Source organism: Tyto alba, unplaced genomic scaffold (genome assembly GCF_018691265.1).
Source record: "Tyto alba isolate M040663 unplaced genomic scaffold, T.alba_DEE_v4.0 Super-Scaffold_12, whole genome shotgun sequence".
Taxonomy (NCBI): Eukaryota; Metazoa; Chordata; class Aves; order Strigiformes; family Tytonidae; genus Tyto; species Tyto alba.
Window position 1 is genome coordinate 4,675,572 of NW_024881274.1, and position 19,296 is coordinate 4,694,867.

Sequence of the window (19,296 nt, forward strand, 5' to 3'; positions counted from 1 at the left end):
CATGCTTCAGAGGCTTTAAGCACACACAGTAGCTGCATTAATTCAATTATCTAAAGCAGATAACAAGACAAGCTCCCCCAATGTCCCTTCCTACCTTCCTTAAAGGCACAAGGTCCAAGGTGCAGGTTAGATTTTAGCATTTCTCCTCCCTAGTTTACTCCAATCTCTAAACAGCTGAAGCACATACCTGGTGGTAAGGAGAAATAACTCTGCTGTAGTTCTTTGTGTAAACTGATGCTTTGAGGAGGCACATGAATACTGTGACCTTGAAACCAGCTCTTCTTTGTGAAAGAAAATGCAGATGATATGGTAGCACATACCCTTATGTACTTACTGGTAATTTAGTTACACAAACACCATTAATACACTTCTAGGTGGCGCATTCACCTGTACTCATCACCTTTTCTACATACTGTCAGATGAAAAAAAAAAAAGGCATAGCATTTTCAACACCAGTACGTGGGAAAACACAATGCTTTGTGAGCTCATCTAGAAGTATTTGCCTTGCTAATGTAAGGCTTGTTGGGATTTTTTAAATAGATTTGAGCTGTTCAAGGACATCCTCTCTTATCTAGCTGACTCACATTAGTTTTTCTCCCCTCCTACCACCATTTCATATTTCCCTTCTCCTTTATTAGTAAGTACCCCCATACCTGGGACATTACCCTTTTCAACCAATATGCCAGTTTCCCCAGGTACTTCCCCACCACTGGACTAGAACATAAAGAGAAAAATTAGGAATAAAGAAAAAAAAAAATTAAGCCACCAGTTTATTTAGATAAATCTTTTCTTTAATTGTCAGTCTGGAACGTTCTGATGGAAGCAGACTCAAACCGCAGAGGACAGAGTGATGGAAGCCGCAGCCAGGGCCAGAAGTTGTCACATAGCAAAGAGGATAAGGAATGCCACCATCAAACAGAAGAGACCCATGGCCTCGGACAGGGCAAAGCCCAGGATGGCATAGGAGAAGAGCTGCTGCTTGAGAGATGGATTCCTGTAGATTGTACAAGGGGGGGAACAAACCAGAGAGAGAAGGGGAAAAAAAGAAAGGGTTCCACAGTGAGAAAAATTAAAAACCAAAACCAACCAACCAAAGCCCGTATTACAGAAAGCCAGGATTATGTCACACAGGCAACAGATTTTAGAGCACAAACCAGTTTCATGGCAGGCAGCCACCAGCTGGAATGAGAAAGCCATGATTTTTCCCTGGTTTTAGTGATACAGACATGTTGAACCCTAAAGGTTAGTTCCACCTGCCCTGGTGGTACCAAACAACAGTTCCTGCTAACTAGTCCTTCATTTCTTCTAGAGGCAGTCAGAGCTCCACAGAGCAGCTGCATCACTCAAAGTACAGGGTGGATTCAAACAATTCAGATTCTTTCTTATTTATTCCAATAATGGATTATAACAACCATTTTATATTCAGTTAAACACAGTATCTGGTTGTATACAGTATCCAGGTAGAGCTAGGCATGTATTCCAGAGAAAGCTCTACTAAATTTAGTGCTGGAAGACGGGAATAAATTCAAACCAGGCTGGCAACTTACCTGGCATAGCCAATGATCAAGCTGCCAAACACCGTCCCAATACCCGCTCCTGAACCAGCCACCCCGACCGTGGCAGCACCAGCACCGATGAACTTAGCAGCAGTATCAATATCCCTGGAAACAGCACTGGTTTGGAACTCACGGCATGTCAGCTGTGGATGGGAAACGCCAGCTAGCTGTGGGATACAGGAAAAGAAACATGCTAATGATACTTTTAATCATAAATATACATATTTTTTAAAAAACAAAACATTATCAACATTTATCCTCTAACTCAAGGCAGAGCCAAATCAGCCAAGCTTGAGAAACCATCACCAATCTGAGTTAGAAGCTATGTCCTGACATTAGCCATCCTCTTGATATACAAACTTACTCCTCCATCTCAGGAGGAACCATCACGTACCACAGGCAGTGAGCACAGAAATACAGGACCCAATTTACCACTTAAAAGTCTCACCTGTACAGTCTGAACCTCAGGCCTGCTGAAAACAGACACTGAAACTGGTCTGGCCAGAGCCCTGGAACAGCACCGGAACTGAAACAAAACACAATCAACGCCTATAATTGGATGCATCCACACTAATCCTCAGAAAAGAACAGTTATTTTATAAAGAACAGCCCTAGATTTATTAAAAACATCTCAAAAGCGAAACAAGGCTAAAAAGCAAAGGCAGGTGCAAATCTATGTTTTTTCTACTTTCCCCAGTTGGATTAGACCCATGAGTAAACCTACCACAGACCACACACTGCAGCACGAGTGGCACATCTGGCACAGCAGCTCAGTCATTACCACAATTCCATACATTTTCTTCCTAATGCACACCTTCAGAGACTGGGGTGTCTCTGTGATAGGTAACTTCTCTCGGGAGAAGCCCTTAGGCCTGCAGGTCAATGCATATCTACTAAGATGGTTGGCATCACCCTCTGGTCACCAGAGGTCACCTTGTTTCCCCTCCTTGTTAAATCCACAGTAAAGCAAACCCACACGATCCCACCTCTGCTGAGGGTGGCCAGGACAGTGTTCTGAACCAAGCACCACAGAGAAAGACTTCACCATGACATATCCCCATGAAGAATTGTTTTGCTCATCTGAAGAAAGGCAACTTACCAGAGCTGGAGAGCTGAGGAGAGCCAAAGGAGCCTGCATTTTGCTTAACCTAATACAAATAAAGGAAAAAAAAAAAAGGAATTGAGAACCCTCAGGCTATTACCACAGGCCAACACCCCCCTCTCGGGACTGCCACCTCCATCTGCAGCCACGGCCCCAAGGCTTTTCCCCACGGCCCCACGCACGGCTCCGTGTGCCCCCCCGCCGCCCTCTGTTAATCCTCGTTCGGGCCTTTTCCAACCCAGCCTCTGAACCGCACTCTGTTGCTTTTCCCAACAGGGTCGAACCCCCCAGCGAGGGCCAACCGAGCCCGCCCGAGCCCCGGTATGGGGCGGGAGGTGTGGGGGCAACGGATGCGCCGCCGCTTGACTTGGGCAGCCAGGCCCAGCGCTGCCCCGCAGCCGGCAGAGCCTCCCCCGCTACCGGGGGAGGGGGAAGCCGGGAGCGGGTCCCACCTGCTCAGGGTGCTCTCGGGGCGCCGGCGGCTGTGAGAGGAGCCCGGAGCCCGGCGCCCCCACCCCGCTCACCTTGCCGTGTCCCCCCCGCGTCCTCCGCGCTCATTGGCTGCCGCCACGCACGGCGCGCGGCACCCTGGGACAACATCCGCTCTCCCCATTGGCTACGGCCGAACCAGAGCCCTCCCACCACGATCCCGGGACAGATTAACGGGGGCGGGAGGGCGGTGTCGCCACGCGGGCCGCTATTGGTTGGTTATTTTCCTTGCGTGCTCGCTGATTGGTTGGAGGGCTTCCCGAGGACCGTGAGGCGCTCTGTGCGGGTCCGCGCACCATAGAGATTACCATTGAGGTGGAGCGGTGATGGCGGCGGGGCGGGCCCGGCCGCTCTCCCCAGTGCGCCGGCGCCTGCTGCGCCCGCCCCCTCTCCGATTATCTCCTAAAAGTTAATATTTGAACGTTTAAAACGTTTTCTCGCGATTTGTTTCAAGCGTCCGGTGGCCGAGCAGCGCTAGTTCAGTGCCGCTGCCGCGGGGAGGGGGCGAGGCCCGGCTCCGTGCCCCGGTACCTGCAGCCTCAGCCGCTGGGTGAGCCGAGGGAAGCTGGGCCCACTGGAGGAGGAGAACGACCGGAGGGGCATCCCCAGGGCCGCAACGCCGTCCTGGGACTTGAAGTTCCGCACCGGCCTACAAATCCCAGCAGCGCGGGCGGGGGGAGGTATCCTGGGGGAGCTCCGCCTTTTCCTGCTCCTCCATCTCCTCCCCGCAGCCTCGGAGCTTTCCAGCAGCTCCTCTCGGTGAGTGAGGTGGGGGGTGGCGGTGACTGGGTCCCGTCCCCTCCCTCCCGGAGTCTGATGTTCCCCCCTGGGGCTCAACGGGAGGGGGGAGGAGGGGAGATGATGTCTCGCTGCGAAGTGGGGGTGACACTTTCACTTTCGTTTCCCGGTCTTGGGGGGAGGGGGACACACACGACAGCCCGGTCCACTCCCCGCCACCCGTCGGAACCCGACGCCCACGGGGGATGCAAACGGGGCCCCCGGTAGGACACGGTGCCCGCTCCATCTGGTGTCCAACCGCGGCTGGAAGTTGGTCTCGCTTGCGAAAGGGGGAAATCTGTGGTTTTCTGCATCTTCGGGGCGCTGCAGGTTAATGAAAGAAGAAACAGCAACAGCGAAATAAAAGGACAAAAATAAAAAATCTCTCCGGAGAGAGGCTGAGCCGTGAACACCGGAGGAAACGTTATTTATTCTGTATGAGCTGGAACGATTCCTCGTTAGCTCGGTGCCGGGCTGCAGCTGCCTCTTAATCATCATCACCCCGGAGGTGCAGCTGTCCCTGGCTCTCCGGCAGCAGCAGCCTCGCCGGGGCCTCTCCTGCCTCGCAGATCACTTCCGAGCTGCACGCGTAACAAAAATATCAACATTAATAAAATGTCCTCCGCCCTCTACTTCCTGTCATCTTTTCCTGGAAGTGAATTGCAAACTTTGCCATCAGCGCACTCTGCCGGGCCTCTGGGTTTGTTTTCCTTCAAGATCACAAGTATTTTCACCAAAACCAACTTTTTTTTTTTTTTTTTGTGTGTGCAGCAGCAGCAGAATGCATAGTTTTGCTGCATTCAGGCACTGACTCTCCATTTTCTTTGCAAGTTACTTTTAAGCATTGTGGCAGCAAGGGCTTGTGTCCTGTCCCGAAGCTTTATTTTCTTTGTTTTTTTCCTGTCTAGTGGCTGGCAAGAGGTCTCTGCCATTTGGGAACTGCAAACCATAAATGCACATCAGGGTAGGAAAGTTTGACATCAGCCAGATAAAGACTGAGGCTTAGATGAATCACATGCCATTTCCTATCCTTTACTGAGATAAGTAAAAGTGAAACTGCAGCCCTGGATGGCTTGAAGGATTGCACCACATCTATTTTTATGGTCTGCCCAGCTTTCTGCTCCTAGTAGGAGGAATTCTCTGTGCTCCCAAGACAGCCTGTGTCAGTGCAGTTACCACCACTCTTTCCAGCTATGGATACCTTTTCCTTTCCGAGCACAGCCCTGCAATCCCCATCTAAACTTTTGCCTGCATTTCAGGCTATTCTTTGGCACAGAATACAGATGATCTCCTGGGTGATGCCAAAAGAAAAAAAAACAAAACAAACAAACAAAGAAAAAACACAAAAAACCCCAAAACCGTTCCAGGGACTTCATTTCCATGTGCAACTTCTGGATTGGAGATGACCTGACATGTTCCAGTGAGATGGTTGTTCATGATGAACTTTCCCTCTGTTCTGATGTCAGTCCTTGCTCGCTGCTGCTGTCACTAAGATCAGCTGTGAAGGTTTTGCTTTGGATTCCTGGAATTGAATTGTCCAGGATTGGCAACAGGGCTTTCTCCACAGTGATCTGCCCCTTGACAGTTTGCCAGGGCTGCAGCCTGGCTGCCTGCAAGGCGTAATGGCACAGAGCGTGATTTAGTGTTCTGTTTCCAGTCCTGCCTAGGCTCCTGGTGGTTTGGATACTCTTGATCGATGCACCCACTAGAGATTTATGTTGTGTGATTTGTCACAATGCACTGCAAAGTTTTCTGTATAGATGACTGATGCAGAAAGCTTGAATGCTATTTGTTGACCCTGCTGTCATGCAACACATTCATTTCGATACTGAGAATCGTCTTGCAGTTTCAGCGTAGCAGTCACGAGTAGCAAGGCTATAAATGCCTCACGACACAGGCTTGTGAGACAGAACTACGAGAACCTGCTTAACCAGGATCTCCTCTGTTTGTGCTCTTCCATGGGAGCAGAGCTTAGCAAGGTACCTCTCTTCCCTTGGAGCAAGGAAGCTGAAGATGAAAGATACTGTAACTGGAGGTCAAGTCATTGTGTTGGATTTGAATGCAGAAGACAGGGAGGTCATTGAGTTTGCTTATCACCAGCACGAGTGTGTCTTGTGTGTCTCACCACGGTCGGCCTGTGAAGGTGGAGTGTGTTAGGGCTGGGACTGCATGAGGCTCGGAGCTCCTAGCATGATAGATTGTAAGCTGCTATTTTTGTCTTGTACTACCGTCGGAGCATTTCACTGATACAGCAAAACCTCTCTTCTCAAGCAATATGCTAGCCTCCAGATTTCAGAAGAGCTGACGCACCCCCACATTAACTACATACACTGGGGATGGGCCGGGAGTGGCAAATCGCATTAAAAACCTGATGTGAGGCTGCACGTGGGGACAGCTGACGTTCCAGCAGGGTCTTCAAGCATGGGATCCCACCAGCAGGCACGCGTGCCCCCGCTGCTGCAAGGCACCCCTGCCTCTCCCACATAGCAGATCTGTGGGATAGTCAGCGGGTTTGGTTCATGGGCTCCCATGCAGGAGAGAGGCTGCTGTGCCACACTGGCAGCCTCAGAGCACCAGGCACTGTGGCTGGGAAGCAGCAGTCAGATGAGAGAATCTTAGACATGTCTGCTAAAGAGGATCTGCAGGCTGCCGTGGATGTCAGGAGCAGCCTGGCCACAGTGGCAGGGACGCCAGTGAGGTCGAGTGCCTTGCTGAGAAACCTTGGTGTGTGCGTAGAGGGTTTTGGACCTTACAGCTATGTCATTCCCAAGCCATACCCCTTCATACCCTTCAGGGACCCAACTACATTGGCAGCATCTGAAAATTAGATAATCCCCTTGTTCTTTCCTCTTGTAGACTTCCATGATGGATGAGGCCTCCGACGAGCCTCCCACTTCTGCTGTCCTCTTAGACAACTGCCACTTCTCCCAGGTCGTCTTTAACAATGTGGAGAAATTTTATGTTCCTGGAGGAGACATAACCTGTTATTATACCCTCACACAGAACATAGTTCCTCGCGGGAAGGACTGGGTGGGCATCTTCAGGGTAAGTGAATACTGTGAAGCCAGATGTGCCAAGTATGAGAAAGCAGCATCGGGCAGAAACGAACTGCTTGGGCTTTGATTGAATAGGGTTAGGGATTTTTTTTTTTTTTTCGGTAATAACCTTGTGTAATCGAACATCTTTATTGTGCCTAAAGACAAAGTGCCAGACCTGTTGTGATCTGAACAGCTTCAAGGCTAATCAAACACTGATAATTCTTCCATGCATAGACCACAACTCTTAGAAGTCAGGATATCGATGCAAAAGTCCTCCCAGTAACTGATCTATGTGGAAATATGGTCCCGTTACCATAGGATAAACATGAACCGAGTGATGCCATATAACAATTTTGCTGTTGCAGGTGGGATGGAAAACAACACGGGAATATTACACATTCATGTGGGCTCCTCTGCCCGGTGATAGCCACAGCGATACTGCTGTGCAGCAACAGATCCAGTTCAAAGGTGAGTCGGGATCTTGGGTTACTCAGGGAATGTACGTGCACATGCACACACCGGCATGCACATGCAGACTCCCACTTTGCTGCCACTAATAACCATTACATTCAGAATTACAGAATATCTGTAGGATCATGCCTTGGGAGACTTAATCACAAAATTTTTAACCTGCTAAATTCTGCCATCCTGACTGAGTGGTATTGTTCTTATCACTGCCACAAGGAATTACTAACGGTGCAGGAACAATACTGAAGTAGGATGTCTCAGTTTTCTGAGGTTCTCACTTTCTGTGCTATAGTTAAGAGACTTGAATAATTATAAGCTGCATGTGACGGGGTTCTTGTGTTTCTTTGAAGCTTACTACCTACCGAAAGATGATGAATACTACCAGTTCTGCTATGTCGACCAGGATGGTGTGGTCCGGGGAGCTAGTGTGCCTTTCCAGTTCAGAGCAGAGACCGAGGATGACATCCTGGTGGTTACCACACAGGTATGTGTCCCCTCTTCCCCTGCTTTTTGCTGCCTCTGCTTTTATTGGCATCTGCTCATTGCTCACATGGAGTGATCCGGTAAACTGGATGCCGAGCTAGAACTCAGCAGACTTGGGTTCTATTCTTGGCTTTGCTACTGATCTGTCACACAAATTTGGTCAGCCTTTGTTTCTCTACCTGCCATTTATCATTTAGATTGTGAGCTTTTTATAACAGGAAGCGACTTAATACATAGTGTTTCAGGGCATTTTGAATATTTTTACATGAAAATATCTTTTTCATGGAAACAGCCTGCCATTAGATGGGAGTAAGAACACACACATGGACAGTAATTGAGGTGCTGTGAAGCCAAACACTCCTTATTTTGCAGTGTCTTGTGTGCAGCCCTTTTGTCAATGACTACGCTGTACACATGATCCTAATTTAATGAACTTCAAAAAGCCCCAACGCTCTGCCTCTGCTGAATTCTGTGGACACAGAGGGCATTGAGCATCTCCAAAGATCGGGGTAGTATGTGCTCAGTGTTCAAGAATTGGACTGATGGTTAGCTTTGGGGAGACTGGGGAGAGGGAAGTAGCAGTCTGGGCTGCATTAGTAGTGAAAGCATGAAGAGGTACACAGTGTTCCCTTTTGCAGGGCTTATCTTTCTTTGCTCTTTGCACTGTGCTATTTGGAATGTAGCTTTTCAGGGCATCTGTTATGACCAAACAACTTCGTTGCTTGCCAGGGAGAAGTGGAAGAGATTGAACTACAAAACAAAAATTTGCTTAAAGAAAATAAGGAGCTGAAAGCAAGCCATGCTGGTCTCCAAAAACAAAACATGGATCTGCAGGAAGAACTCAAGAAGACACAGGTAAACAAAAAAGTTAATATAATAAATCAGAAGCTGTAAGTCTGAAAGATGAAAAAGGACCAAGTCAGGTCTTGTTCCACTGTATGCTTCCAGGAGAAAATTAAAGAGGTGTCTCCCCATATTATCTGTTTAATCCTTTACCAAATTGTACAACACCTCTCCTGCAATAAGAACAATAATGATGAACAAGAGACATCTTCAGACTCAGGAGCCAGGAACATACAGGAGGGAGAGTGCTCAAAAATGTTTTGTAGGCTGTCCTGAAATCACATTATCATTATTTTTTCCTTCTTCAGTTTTGCTCAGGGATTAAAATAAATGAAGTGGGGTTGTGCTGGGTTTGTGGGGTGGGGTTTTTGGTAGCGAGAGCAGGGGCTACAGTGGTGGCCCCTGTGAGAAGCTTTTCAAAAGCTCCCCCCAGCTCCAAGTCAGACCCACGTCTGGCCAGGGCTGAGCTGATCAGCAACAGTGGCTGCACCTCTGCTATAATATATTTAAGAGGGGGAACCTGAGAGGGGTTGGGACTTGTGAGGAGGAGTTACAAGAAGGACACCTATGCAAACACCAGGGTCAGTGGAAAGAAGGAGGAGGATGTCGGGGGAGGTGTGCCAGAGCAGAGACCCCCCTGGATGGGCCAGAGCCACCCCCATCCACGGAGGTCTGCAGTGGAGCAGGGGCCAGGCTGTGGAGGAGCCCACACCGGGACAGGCATCTGTGCTTAAAGGAAGCTGGGACTCTGGGGGGAGAAGAAGCCCTCGCTGGTGTAGTTCAGCGCTGGGAGGACTGCAACATCTGGGGGTGACCCATGCCAGATCAGCACAGGAACAGCTGCAGCTTGTGGGAAGGACTTATGCCAGAGAAAGTTTGTGGAGGACTGTCTTCCATGAGAGGGGAGTCACATGGAACAGGGGTAAAAAATGCAGAGTGCCCCCTCCCCCTCTTGAGGAGGAAGAAGCAGTGGATTGACTATAACCCCCCCCATTCCCCTTCCCCTGCACTGCTGGGGAGGAGGAGGTAGATCGGGAGCAGAGCTGAGCCCCAGGAGAAGGGAGGGGTGGGGGGAGGTGGGTTTGGGATGTGGTGGTACTTCTCACTGTCCCACCTTCTCTGTTAAGCGTTGGGTTTTGTCAGTGTTTTAATTAAAAGTGATGTTCTTTTTCTTCCCCTAACAAGTCTGTTTTCTGCCCATGACTGTAATTGTCAGTCACCCCTTGCTGTCCTTATCTCAATTCTGGAACCTTTGGCTTCATTTTCTCCTTCCCAGCACTGAGGGGGAAGGGGTGAGTGAACGGTTGCGTGGTGCTCAGTTGCCTTCAGGGCTCAAACCACAACAGGGGTCTAAAAGAGTAGTCAGCATGCAAAGGGAGAGATTTTCCTCCTCCCCATAGGCTGCCTGGCAGTGTTGCATTTGAGGGTTTTTGCAGCTCCAGTGCAGAGCAGGACTATTGCTTGGGTCCTGTTTACCTCCTGTCAACCTCACTGTGATTTTCAGGAGCTGCAGAACAGTTTAGAGTCTCTAAGGAGCAACACGGAGAAACTGGAGCTGGAGCTGAATTCCCTGAAAAATGAAAATAAACATCTAAAGGAGCTGGATGACTGCAGGGAGGCAGAACTGCACCAGTAAGTGTATTTACAGGATATCTCAAAACAGGATTTCATGTAAGCACCTTGCCTTTGTGGATTAAATTTCCTTCTGTGAAAGTATGGTGTGTTTTGATTTGTTCTGAATAGACTCAAAGAGCAAATTCGGAGTGTGACCTCTGACAAGGAACACCTGGAAACCAGACTGAAAACAGCCCTGGATCACCTGGATCAGCTGCAGGTAGCAAGCATACAGCAGCCCTCCTTTGCTTTTATGAACTGTCTGTGATAGAATCAGTTTCCCTCTGACAGAATTGAGCAAGTATGTGGTGTATGAGTTTCTTGTTTGATTGCATGGCTTCTTTAGGAAGATGTGATTTGATTTGACCTCCAGGAGACCTTGAGGAAGCTGTATTCTGGAAGGAAGGGTAGAGAGGGGGATGTGTTAAGAGAAACTGTAAGGATTTTGTTCCCTAAAAACATCCCCTTTGCATGCTCATTAAATTGACCAAAATCAGACTGTTGTTTACCTCCTGCTAGCTAAGGATTCAGGCAGAAAACACTTCTGTTTTAAAAAACATTCCAAAATTGTGTTCAATACTTTGAAAACAAGACTTCTTAGCTGGAAGGTATGTGAAGGGTGAAGGTAGACTGTGAGAATAGCTTGGTTGTTAGGTCTGGGACATGGGAGATGCAGAATGATGGCCTAACTGTCTGGCTAAAGAGTCTCTTTTTCTCTTTGTCCTCTGACTTCCCACACTAGAAGTGTCATGTTGAAATTAAGCTCTTCAGAGAACGTATGAGTGAGTACTGTGTTCTGATGAATACATCAGCTCCAGTATATCCCCATGTAACTATTCTCAGTTTCTAAAAAGGTTTTAATGGAAAAATATTGCAGGAAAAAAAAAAAAATTAAGCAGCCATAGGTTCTGGAGCTTTGCCTTCTGCAGCAAAAGGTGCCTGTGCTGTTTGATTTTCACTTTTTGCACACTCTTCTTTCTCCTTAGTCTCGGGTGTTGAATTATGAGAGAGAAGTGGAAAACCTGTCTCAAATGGACAATGACAAGACAAAGCAGCTTGAAAGCTTAAAGGAGGAGAATCGCCAGTTACAAAAGACTAGAACTCAACAGGTAAAGCCTTTCCTGAGTATCACAGTGCTTGGGGGAGCCAGGGCAGAGAGACCTGAGGCATTCTTGGCAATGAGCGGGTACAAATGTTGCTCAATCTTACAAGAATCTGAGACGACAGACTCCATGACAGAAAGAGAAATGTCCATGGTGGTGTGGATGTCCTCATAAGTGGTTCTGTGAACACGCCATCTGACAGATTCTTATAGTATACGTATATTGTTGTAGCATACACATATATTTTAGTTTTGGGAGAAACATCTGTATAGCTAGACATTGTAATTCTGATTCTCCTTAGCAGGGAAATTCAGTCTCTGTCTTGATCTCTCTTGAGTCAGCTCAAGGCATAAAGTAAATCAGTGGGAATTCAGGATTGATATTTGTCTCATTGCAAATAGTTGTATCTCAGCAAAATTGTTTCGGGACTGCAATTTATGGGTGAATAAAACAAGTTACCCTAAATCTGCCCAGACAATATGCTGTTAATTTTACCTCCAACAGGAAGCTGACTACTAGTTGGTGTGAGGCAGCAACCTTGCTGTTCTTCTCTTCCTTCTGATGTTTTTGTCTCTTTGTCATCTTTAATATCTCAAATTTAGCATTTAATAATCTATTTATTAAAATAGATGCAGTATGCTCAGAATTCTCCAAAATAAGCTGTAAACAACACAGAGTTTCTGTTCTGTAGTTTGATGCTCTTCCCCACATCCTTCTCCGACCTCTTTGCAACTCCACTTGTGAAAATCTGGGATTTCTGTGCAGAAGCAGCAAAATCAGGAGCTTGAACATTGCATGGAAAACTTGAAGGGGTCAGAGGCCAAACTCTCACTTTGTCCCACTGCAAAATGAGCAGGTGCCCAACATTTCTGGGCGTGCAGCTGGGGAGATGGTCCTAAAAGCGTTGAGCACAGAGCTCTGCTGTATTGTATGGAACTTGCTGGTACCTGTGCAGGGGAGCTGAGATTCACCCAGAGCACTCATTTCCACCTTCTTTCGATTTGCAGAACCATCAGAGTTTCCCTGTGGTGTTGCAGATGACTATATGTATAACAAATTTAAGTTTACGGGCAGAAGGCTTGCTTTTCTTAGGGAACTTCTGCCGACCTTTTAGAAGTAATCCACAAACCTCAGCACTGGAAATCTCTCCTTGAAGGAATGTGAAAGATATAAAAGGGCAGCATGCTGTGGCATTTCTTTCTACTGAAGAAACCATCACTGGCAATGACGGAGGCTGTCACATTATCTTGAGCCTGTTGCCCTGAGTGACCTTCTAAAGGTGCTTCTCTCTCTGTATGTGCTACTCAGGAAGCTTTTGGAGGCTTTACTCTCACTTTGGCATTGAAAATTAGATGCCTAAAATAGATGATGTGATTACCTCCACTGTGATGCCAAATGTTCAGGACTCTCAGAATGATACTTTGGGAATAACTGCAGAATCCCTAAGTACTCTAGCTGATCTAATTTACTGATTGAATTCAAGAGTCAGCTACAAGATTAATTCCTAAGGATGTACTAGCTCTCCAGTGTCAATGCAAGTCTCACAGCAGCAGGAAACCCAGCACACTCAGATAGCTCTCACCTGCCAGGGTGGATCTTTCAGCTGTATGTGTTCCTTTTCTTCAACCTCCCTCTTTGTTTGACCTGTCATATGTCCCCTTCAGAGGTCATGTGTCATCTCACACATTGTAATGAAAATACAGAGTGTGAGTGGTGACCTGGAGGTATCCTAGGTGACAAACTATGAAATGGTAAGATTCCCACTGAAAGTGAAGGGTTATTTGTTGGTAACAAACGCAGCATGAGGCAGCTCTAAGAACTGGAATTGTCACTGTTTTATTTGCCAGTTTCCCATGTTTTACCAAATAACACTCTTCCTTCATAGCAACAAAACCTCGACTTAATGAAGGAACTTGAGGAGCAGAAGCACTTGTTTCAGATTTTGCAGGCAAAAAAGAATAAATCTGATGAGCAAAATCAGGTGAGAACCTGGCACAACTCCCTCGCCTTTCTCCTGTATTGAATATGGCACTAACCTCCCAGTCTAGTGTTCAATTCTAATAACCCTTCTAAACAGATCACTAATTACGCTTGCACATGGACCATCACCTAAAGCCAGGCTGCCTGCAGCACGTTTGGATGACTGTGTGTGTACACTTGCAGCATGCTGTTGCTGCCACGTCTGTACAGCCTAAGAGGAAGGGTCCAAAAACTTGCACCTTTTCCCCCACCACAGAACAGACTAGTTGACCCATAACAGCGTGGGGATTTTCAAAAACTCCTAATGTTAGCTTAATTCTGACACCACTGAAAGGAATGGACTTATTCATTTAAGTGGACATAGTGTTTTTGTCTGGTCTAAACAATGACTGCTCAGTTTTGTTCCTTACTCTGCGTGACTTCAGTACAGTATTCTGTCTTTTAAAGGGTATTACTCTGTTGTGACCATCTTGTCTGCCTCTCCGAGCAGGCCACAGAATAGATCCTTGCCCTTCCTTACCTCACTTTCCCATTCAGTCCGGCAGGACTAACACTGAGCTACCTAAAAGAAGTTCAGAGCAATTTTGATTCTGATACAAAAGCATCTATGTTAGTGCAAAGTATGACTTTTCTCTGAAATGGGCTCCTGAGCTTCTGGAAATTCATTCTGACCTTCTGTCCCTTTGCAGAAACTAAGGGAAGAGAATGACAGACTCCTGAGACATCTCTCGCAGGCTAGAAAGGTTTCTTCACAAGCTCAAGCTCCAATTCCAGCTCCTGAAGTAGAAGGCCTTCTGTTTGGAAATCCATATTGTGGTGAGATTACTTGGCATTCGGTCTGAAACCACAAATACATGGCAGTTAAAGTCTCAGCAAATTATCCTCCCTCTCAAATTGAATGCTGTAGAAAAGACATTATTATCAGCACCTCTGTGCAGCTTTGCATATGTGCAGATGACTTGGCAGCTGCAAAATGCTGCCAGGTGTTAAGAGTTAAGTGATCAGCTGCCTGTTTATTTTCTGCCAAGAGAGACACCTATTAGCTAGTTTATTCAGCTGTGAGACAGCTAGTTCTGTGGCTTATGTCCAGTTTCCATAGTCCTAAATATAGAGGTTTAGATCCAGAGCCACATCCTCATGTTTCAAGAATTACTAGTTATCAGCACATTACATTGTTAATCATTTTGCTGTGGCTAAATTGACTTTGTCTTTTTCCAGCTGCAGGAGCAAACCTGGGGGCAAGAGCTGCAGACATAGTAAGTAAAGTGGACACAACTGGTCATGAATTAGTGGTTTATGGACACAAATTAGTGGTTTGAAATAAAAAGCTCCAAATTCAGCTCTGTAGCCAATTATCTATGTACTGGTTTAGTCCTGGTAAGATAGTGGACAACAAAATGGAGCCATATATGTTTAATAGGTAGAATTAATAAGAGTTGTATGTCTTAAGGAAGAGAAAGGAAACTGTTGACTTTAATCTTTAAGGACCAGCTTTTGGCAGCATCTAATGTCAGAATGAGCAGCATGCAGCTGCTGAATACCTTATTTCATACTGGAGACATGGACATGTGCTATGTAGGATGGAAAGCTGGAGTACCTTAGAGAAGCTTTTGACTTTTAAGTGCTATTTAGAGAAGCCTGGGGACATTTGAAAATTTGAGTGTTAGAAGTAAGACTGACTTATCCAAAAGTGGTAACACCTGGCTACTAAACTTTTCTGTTCTTTCCCTTTCAATATAATTTTTTAACTGACTTTATTTGCATTTCTTCTGTACTTCAGGCTTCTTTAAGGAAATGCCCCATGTGCAATGAAGTATTTCCTGAAGATGTTGAAACAAGCCAGTATGAGGCCCATGTGCAGAGCCATCTTCTGGAGTGCCCACTCTGCAGTGAGACCTTTGATAAGTCCAATAAGCAGGTGTTTGATGACCATATGTTTTGTCATGGCCTGGAATAATTCTGCATTTTTATCTGCTCTGTAGAATAGTTGGCAGAGGCCACAGTATATAATAGACCAAAAGCACTGTATTGGCTTAATTCATGCTAAGATCACCCAGACAAGACTGACTATGCCACTAGTACTATAATTCTGAGCTTTCTGTTCCATGCAGCATATGACTAACACGTAAATCAGGTCAGCCATCCACATCCTGAAACTGAATCACCATCATCAAACTTAAGTTCTCTGTCTTGGATCCAAGTACATATGCTTGTTAAATGAGTTACAAACCCTGTAATTAGTAATTTAGTCAAATGCAGTACCAGTTCTGTAGAACAGGATTGGCCATGTAACTGTTCATTCAGGTAGGAATCCAAGTGATGGGGTGTAGTGTAGCAGTTTTCTGTACTTGGCTGATACCTCTCTATTTTAATGGATTTATTCTTTAATATATCACTGTGATTGCTAACCAAAGACCAGAAACATTGTGTAATCATATTTGCAGTCCTGATTAACTTTTGGAATGCAGAATTAATTATTAAGTTTAAAAAGTCTAAATAAAAATACATTTCTTTTTTTACCATCAGTTGTAAAACAAGTGAAAGATAGATATTTATAAAGAAACCAAATATCTGTTTGCAGATCTGAAGGTCTAGGGCCCTCCTTCCAGCGACGTAGGCAGCACAGCTTATCCTAGGGTGAGGCACCTTCACTGTTTTCTTCATCCATCTCAGGATGAGGAAAACCTGAGATTTCTGAAACAGGGAAGGTCGTTATAGTATAGGGCCCACAGGAAGGCAGTAGCTGAGTTGTCTTGGCAGCACAGAGGATAAATAGCCTCTCAGTCAGAAACTGGGCATCCTCATTTAAAGGAAATTATGAATTTAGATTATTTCTCTTTTATGTTCCTAAGCCTTCTTGATTTAACAAGAAGAGACTGTTCTCAAACTAAAACATTGTGATTCTAAACTAGGTGCCTTGGGATATTACAATGCTTTGTGCACAGATTATCCAGTTACTATTTTTATTTCTGCATTGGGATTTTCAATTTATGGTAGCAGCTCTTTTTTTTCCATGCAAACACAAATGGAGGAAGATTTATTATCCAGCTGTATTAGTTTGTGTTTCCTGCTGAATATCTGAAGCAATGGCAAATTCTAAGAAGTTTACACAGAGTTTTAAGAATATTTAGAGTAACAAAGATTTTAAAATATTTTACTGTTTTGATTCTACACAAGCTTTTTATCAATCTAGGTCTAAATAAAGTATTTCTGTCTTGAGATGTACCATACTGGTAAGCATTATTTAAAAAACCTGTAAAAGAAAGTAAGAGCAAACAAAAATAAAAGCTGTATGGATAAAGTCTTTGAAAAAGATGTGTATGTCTGTTCATTCTTAATAAAGTGAAAGAATTGATGGGGTCTTGAAGCTATTTGCAGGCTTTCCATTACTTGCTGAGGCTTCTAACCAAGTACTTAAGCACCTCTCTGAATAACTTTTAGCATGCAACACGATATCCCTACAGGTAGGGAGAGCGTGTTTAACAGAAAGCAGATATTTGACTGGTTGATCTTCAGTGGCTCCTCACAGCATGGGAATATATCATAGAGGCCAAAGATAGTATGGGATAATGAGAATGAATCAGGAAAGTCAAATGAGCTGTATGGGATCTCTGTTTATATCTGTTCCCAGTAGTGCTGATCTAAAAACCTAGAGTTGGCTGAATTTCTTCTGGCTCATAGGAATGTCCGGTGCATCAACACCTTTTTTCCCAAGGCTAGGAAAAAAAAGCTGAAAACCTCCTCAGTTGGAATGATAAAACATTATTTAAAAAAATACTTGGTATTGTACATGTTTTGATATTATTGATTACTATAGTGTATCAACATTCCTGGCATAGCTTTATCCCAATTTTGACAATCAAACATCCCATCAAAATGGGGCTCATTTTTAACTGAACACTTGTTTTCTCAGGAAAAGTACCATTGTTTTCCAAGAAAATGCTTCCCCCCACAACCTCATGGTAAATTACATTTTTCTTTTTTTACTACATTGCATCTTGACAGAAGCAAATCAAATGTGGAGAGACACAAAAGCAGTTTTTACTAAAAACCTGGTAGTTCACCCAAATGCCAGTTATCAATCAGACCTCCTTCCGTTCTACACTGTTGCTAGTACCGGCTTTAGCAGCTCGTATCCTAAACCCAAACCCGATCACCTGGGGTTGGCCATGTCCCGGTGCTATCTATGTCCTTGAGCTACTGGTGCCAAGCGTCGGTGTTCCCGAATTGCCTCTCCATCCCTTTTACACAGGTACCCATCACTTTCCACTTGCCTGCTCCTAGCATTTCTACAAATCTCGGTGCCTACGCTGAGGTGCCGGCTCCGGGACACAAGCGGGTGACCAGCAGAGGGGGTCAGACTGCAATAAATCTCAAGAAGATGCTGGCTTTTTGAAGTATTTTAAGGTATGTCATTTTTTTTCTGTAATAATGGCACAGATTCAGACTCCCAGCCATATCCTTTGGCCTGATGCAGGTCATACCTTCCCTATCCTGGGCATCTAGGGACCAATTTACCCGTAAGCACAAATTACATCATATATTTTCTGACCAAGTTTTCATTTTGCTTGTAATTTACAGCATTATTTATGTTACTGCTGCATTTAGCCTTTGGAATCATAAGAGGTTTGAATCCTATCTCAATTTTATGGTTTAATACAGAAGTAGCTCAAATGGCTGATAATTAGATATAGTTATACTTTGGACGAGATCCAATATTACATTGATATGTAGTGGATTAGGACCTTGAAATAAATTTTCAAAGGGGACAGTGAGGGTTTGGCACAATTTCTACCCAATCTGATATGGCATCTGAATGGGCATTTGTTAGAAATGTATCTAAAAGGAAGAAGTCATACTTCATGGGCCAAATCTCTGTGAATATACATATTTTTAAACCTTTACAGGTCTTATCTGTTTGGTCCAGCTCAGGAACAGGTCCAGTTTGCTCTCCATCAGCGATAACTGCTCAGATGCAGCGTAACATTTTCTGTTCCCTTCTCCAGGCAAAACCATTCAGCCTCAGAGAGCTCTTCACCCTTTGCTTGGTCCTTTTGCTTCTCCCTCACTTTTTGTCAGACACCTTGCTTTCCTTTTCCAAGAAGCTGGTTCTTCCCTTTCTCTCCTATTCACACAGAGTATATTTTGAATATATCTGTCCCTGTCTACAGCACATTGTTTTCCAATTAACAGGTATGTTTTTGTATGTGTAAAATGCAAACTAGATGATAACTTCTTTCAGCTGCAAAGACAGCCTGTTCACTGTGGTCACGGAGGGCATCACATACCAATTGATGTCAGTTTGTTTTGCCCAGGAAAAGTTATTTTGGTGCAGAAAAAAGAGGTTGGCCACAAGGGAAGTGGTTACAGATTCCAGATTCCCAAACTATTTCAGCCCTGAAAGTCAGAGTATCTGAAAGGTTGCTGAAATAACCGACTGGTGGCTCAGCTTCTTTCAGGGAGCAATTCCCAACTGTTCAGCCACAGTCCCCTTCCTCACTTGAACAGCCTCTTTCCTCCACTCGTTCTCCTCCTGGTTCCTCCTCATCTATTCATGTCTTCTTTCCTTTTCCTGCAGAACAATTTGGACCTTCAGCATTGTCCATCTCCTCCAAAAACACAGTGCTGAGGTTCAGGGTGCAGACAAGGGGGAGGCAGAGGCATGGAGCAGAACACAGTCTGGGAGCACTGCTGCTGCTTCTCTCCACATCATCTCAATGAGGCTCCCGTCAAGAGCAGAGGAAGCTGAAAGGAAATAAAAATATTCCTGAGAAAAGGCACATAAACAGACAAGATGCAGGTGAACCAAGGAAAAGGAAATCCATGTACAAGCCAGCAATGGA

The 19,296-nt window shown here is 45.3% G+C and overlaps 2 protein-coding genes across 4 annotated transcripts; one reads left to right on the forward strand and one right to left on the reverse strand.

Annotated features, from left to right (window-relative positions):
- Positions 1 to 773: 773 nt before the first annotated feature.
- ATP5MC1 (ATP synthase membrane subunit c locus 1) lies at positions 774 to 3,545 on the reverse strand. Of its 3 annotated transcripts, none has more exons than XM_032985007.2 (5): positions 3,456 to 3,545; positions 2,656 to 2,704; positions 2,005 to 2,082; positions 1,548 to 1,723; positions 774 to 994 (listed from the first exon to the last, which is right to left on the reverse strand). In XM_032985007.2, exons 2-5 carry the CDS (start codon positions 2,692 to 2,694, stop codon positions 880 to 882), a joined length of 408 nt encoding a protein of 135 aa, XP_032840898.1. In that variant the 5' UTR covers positions 2,695 to 2,704; positions 3,456 to 3,545; the 3' UTR covers positions 774 to 879. The 3 variants fall into 3 exon arrangements, with proteins under 3 accessions (XP_032840898.1, XP_032840896.1, XP_032840897.1); XM_032985005.2 differs by lacking the exon at positions 3,456 to 3,545 and adding an exon at positions 3,183 to 3,286; XM_032985006.2 differs by lacking the exon at positions 3,456 to 3,545 and adding an exon at positions 3,111 to 3,200.
- A 44-nt stretch (positions 3,546 to 3,589) lies between these two features.
- On the forward strand, positions 3,590 to 16,820 carry CALCOCO2 (calcium binding and coiled-coil domain 2). Its single transcript, XM_032985004.2, has 12 exons — positions 3,590 to 3,906; positions 6,781 to 6,969; positions 7,328 to 7,430; positions 7,781 to 7,914; positions 8,643 to 8,768; positions 10,261 to 10,388; positions 10,500 to 10,590; positions 11,357 to 11,479; positions 13,359 to 13,454; positions 14,143 to 14,269; positions 14,672 to 14,709; positions 15,234 to 16,820. The coding sequence occupies exons 2-12, from the start codon at positions 6,787 to 6,789 to the stop codon at positions 15,408 to 15,410; spliced, it is 1,326 nt and encodes a 441-aa protein (XP_032840895.2). The 5' UTR covers positions 3,590 to 3,906; positions 6,781 to 6,786; the 3' UTR covers positions 15,411 to 16,820.
- Positions 16,821 to 19,296: the final 2,476 nt, after the last annotated feature.

Bases quoted from the DNA above. Each gene is read 5' to 3' on its own strand.
- ATP5MC1 (XM_032985005.2), bottom strand. From the start codon at position 3,271: ATGGGGAGAGCGGATGTTGTCCCAGGGTGCCGCGCGCCGTGCGTGGCG. The intron at 2,083-2,655 runs GTAAGTTGCCTT...GTTTTGTTTCAG, and splicing joins TCCTCAGCTCTCCAGCTCTG to TTCCGGTGCTGTTCCAGGGC. The intron at 1,724-2,004 runs GTGAGACTTTTA...TGTATCCCACAG, and splicing joins CTGAGGTTCAGACTGTACAG to CTAGCTGGCGTTTCCCATCC.
- CALCOCO2 (XM_032985004.2), top strand. From the start codon at position 6,787: ATGATGGATGAGGCCTCCGACGAGCCTCCCACTTCTGCTGTCCTCTTA. The intron at 10,389-10,499 runs GTAAGTGTATTT...TGTTCTGAATAG, and splicing joins AGGGAGGCAGAACTGCACCA to ACTCAAAGAGCAAATTCGGA. The intron at 10,591-11,356 runs GTAGCAAGCATA...CTTTCTCCTTAG, and splicing joins ATCACCTGGATCAGCTGCAG to TCTCGGGTGTTGAATTATGA.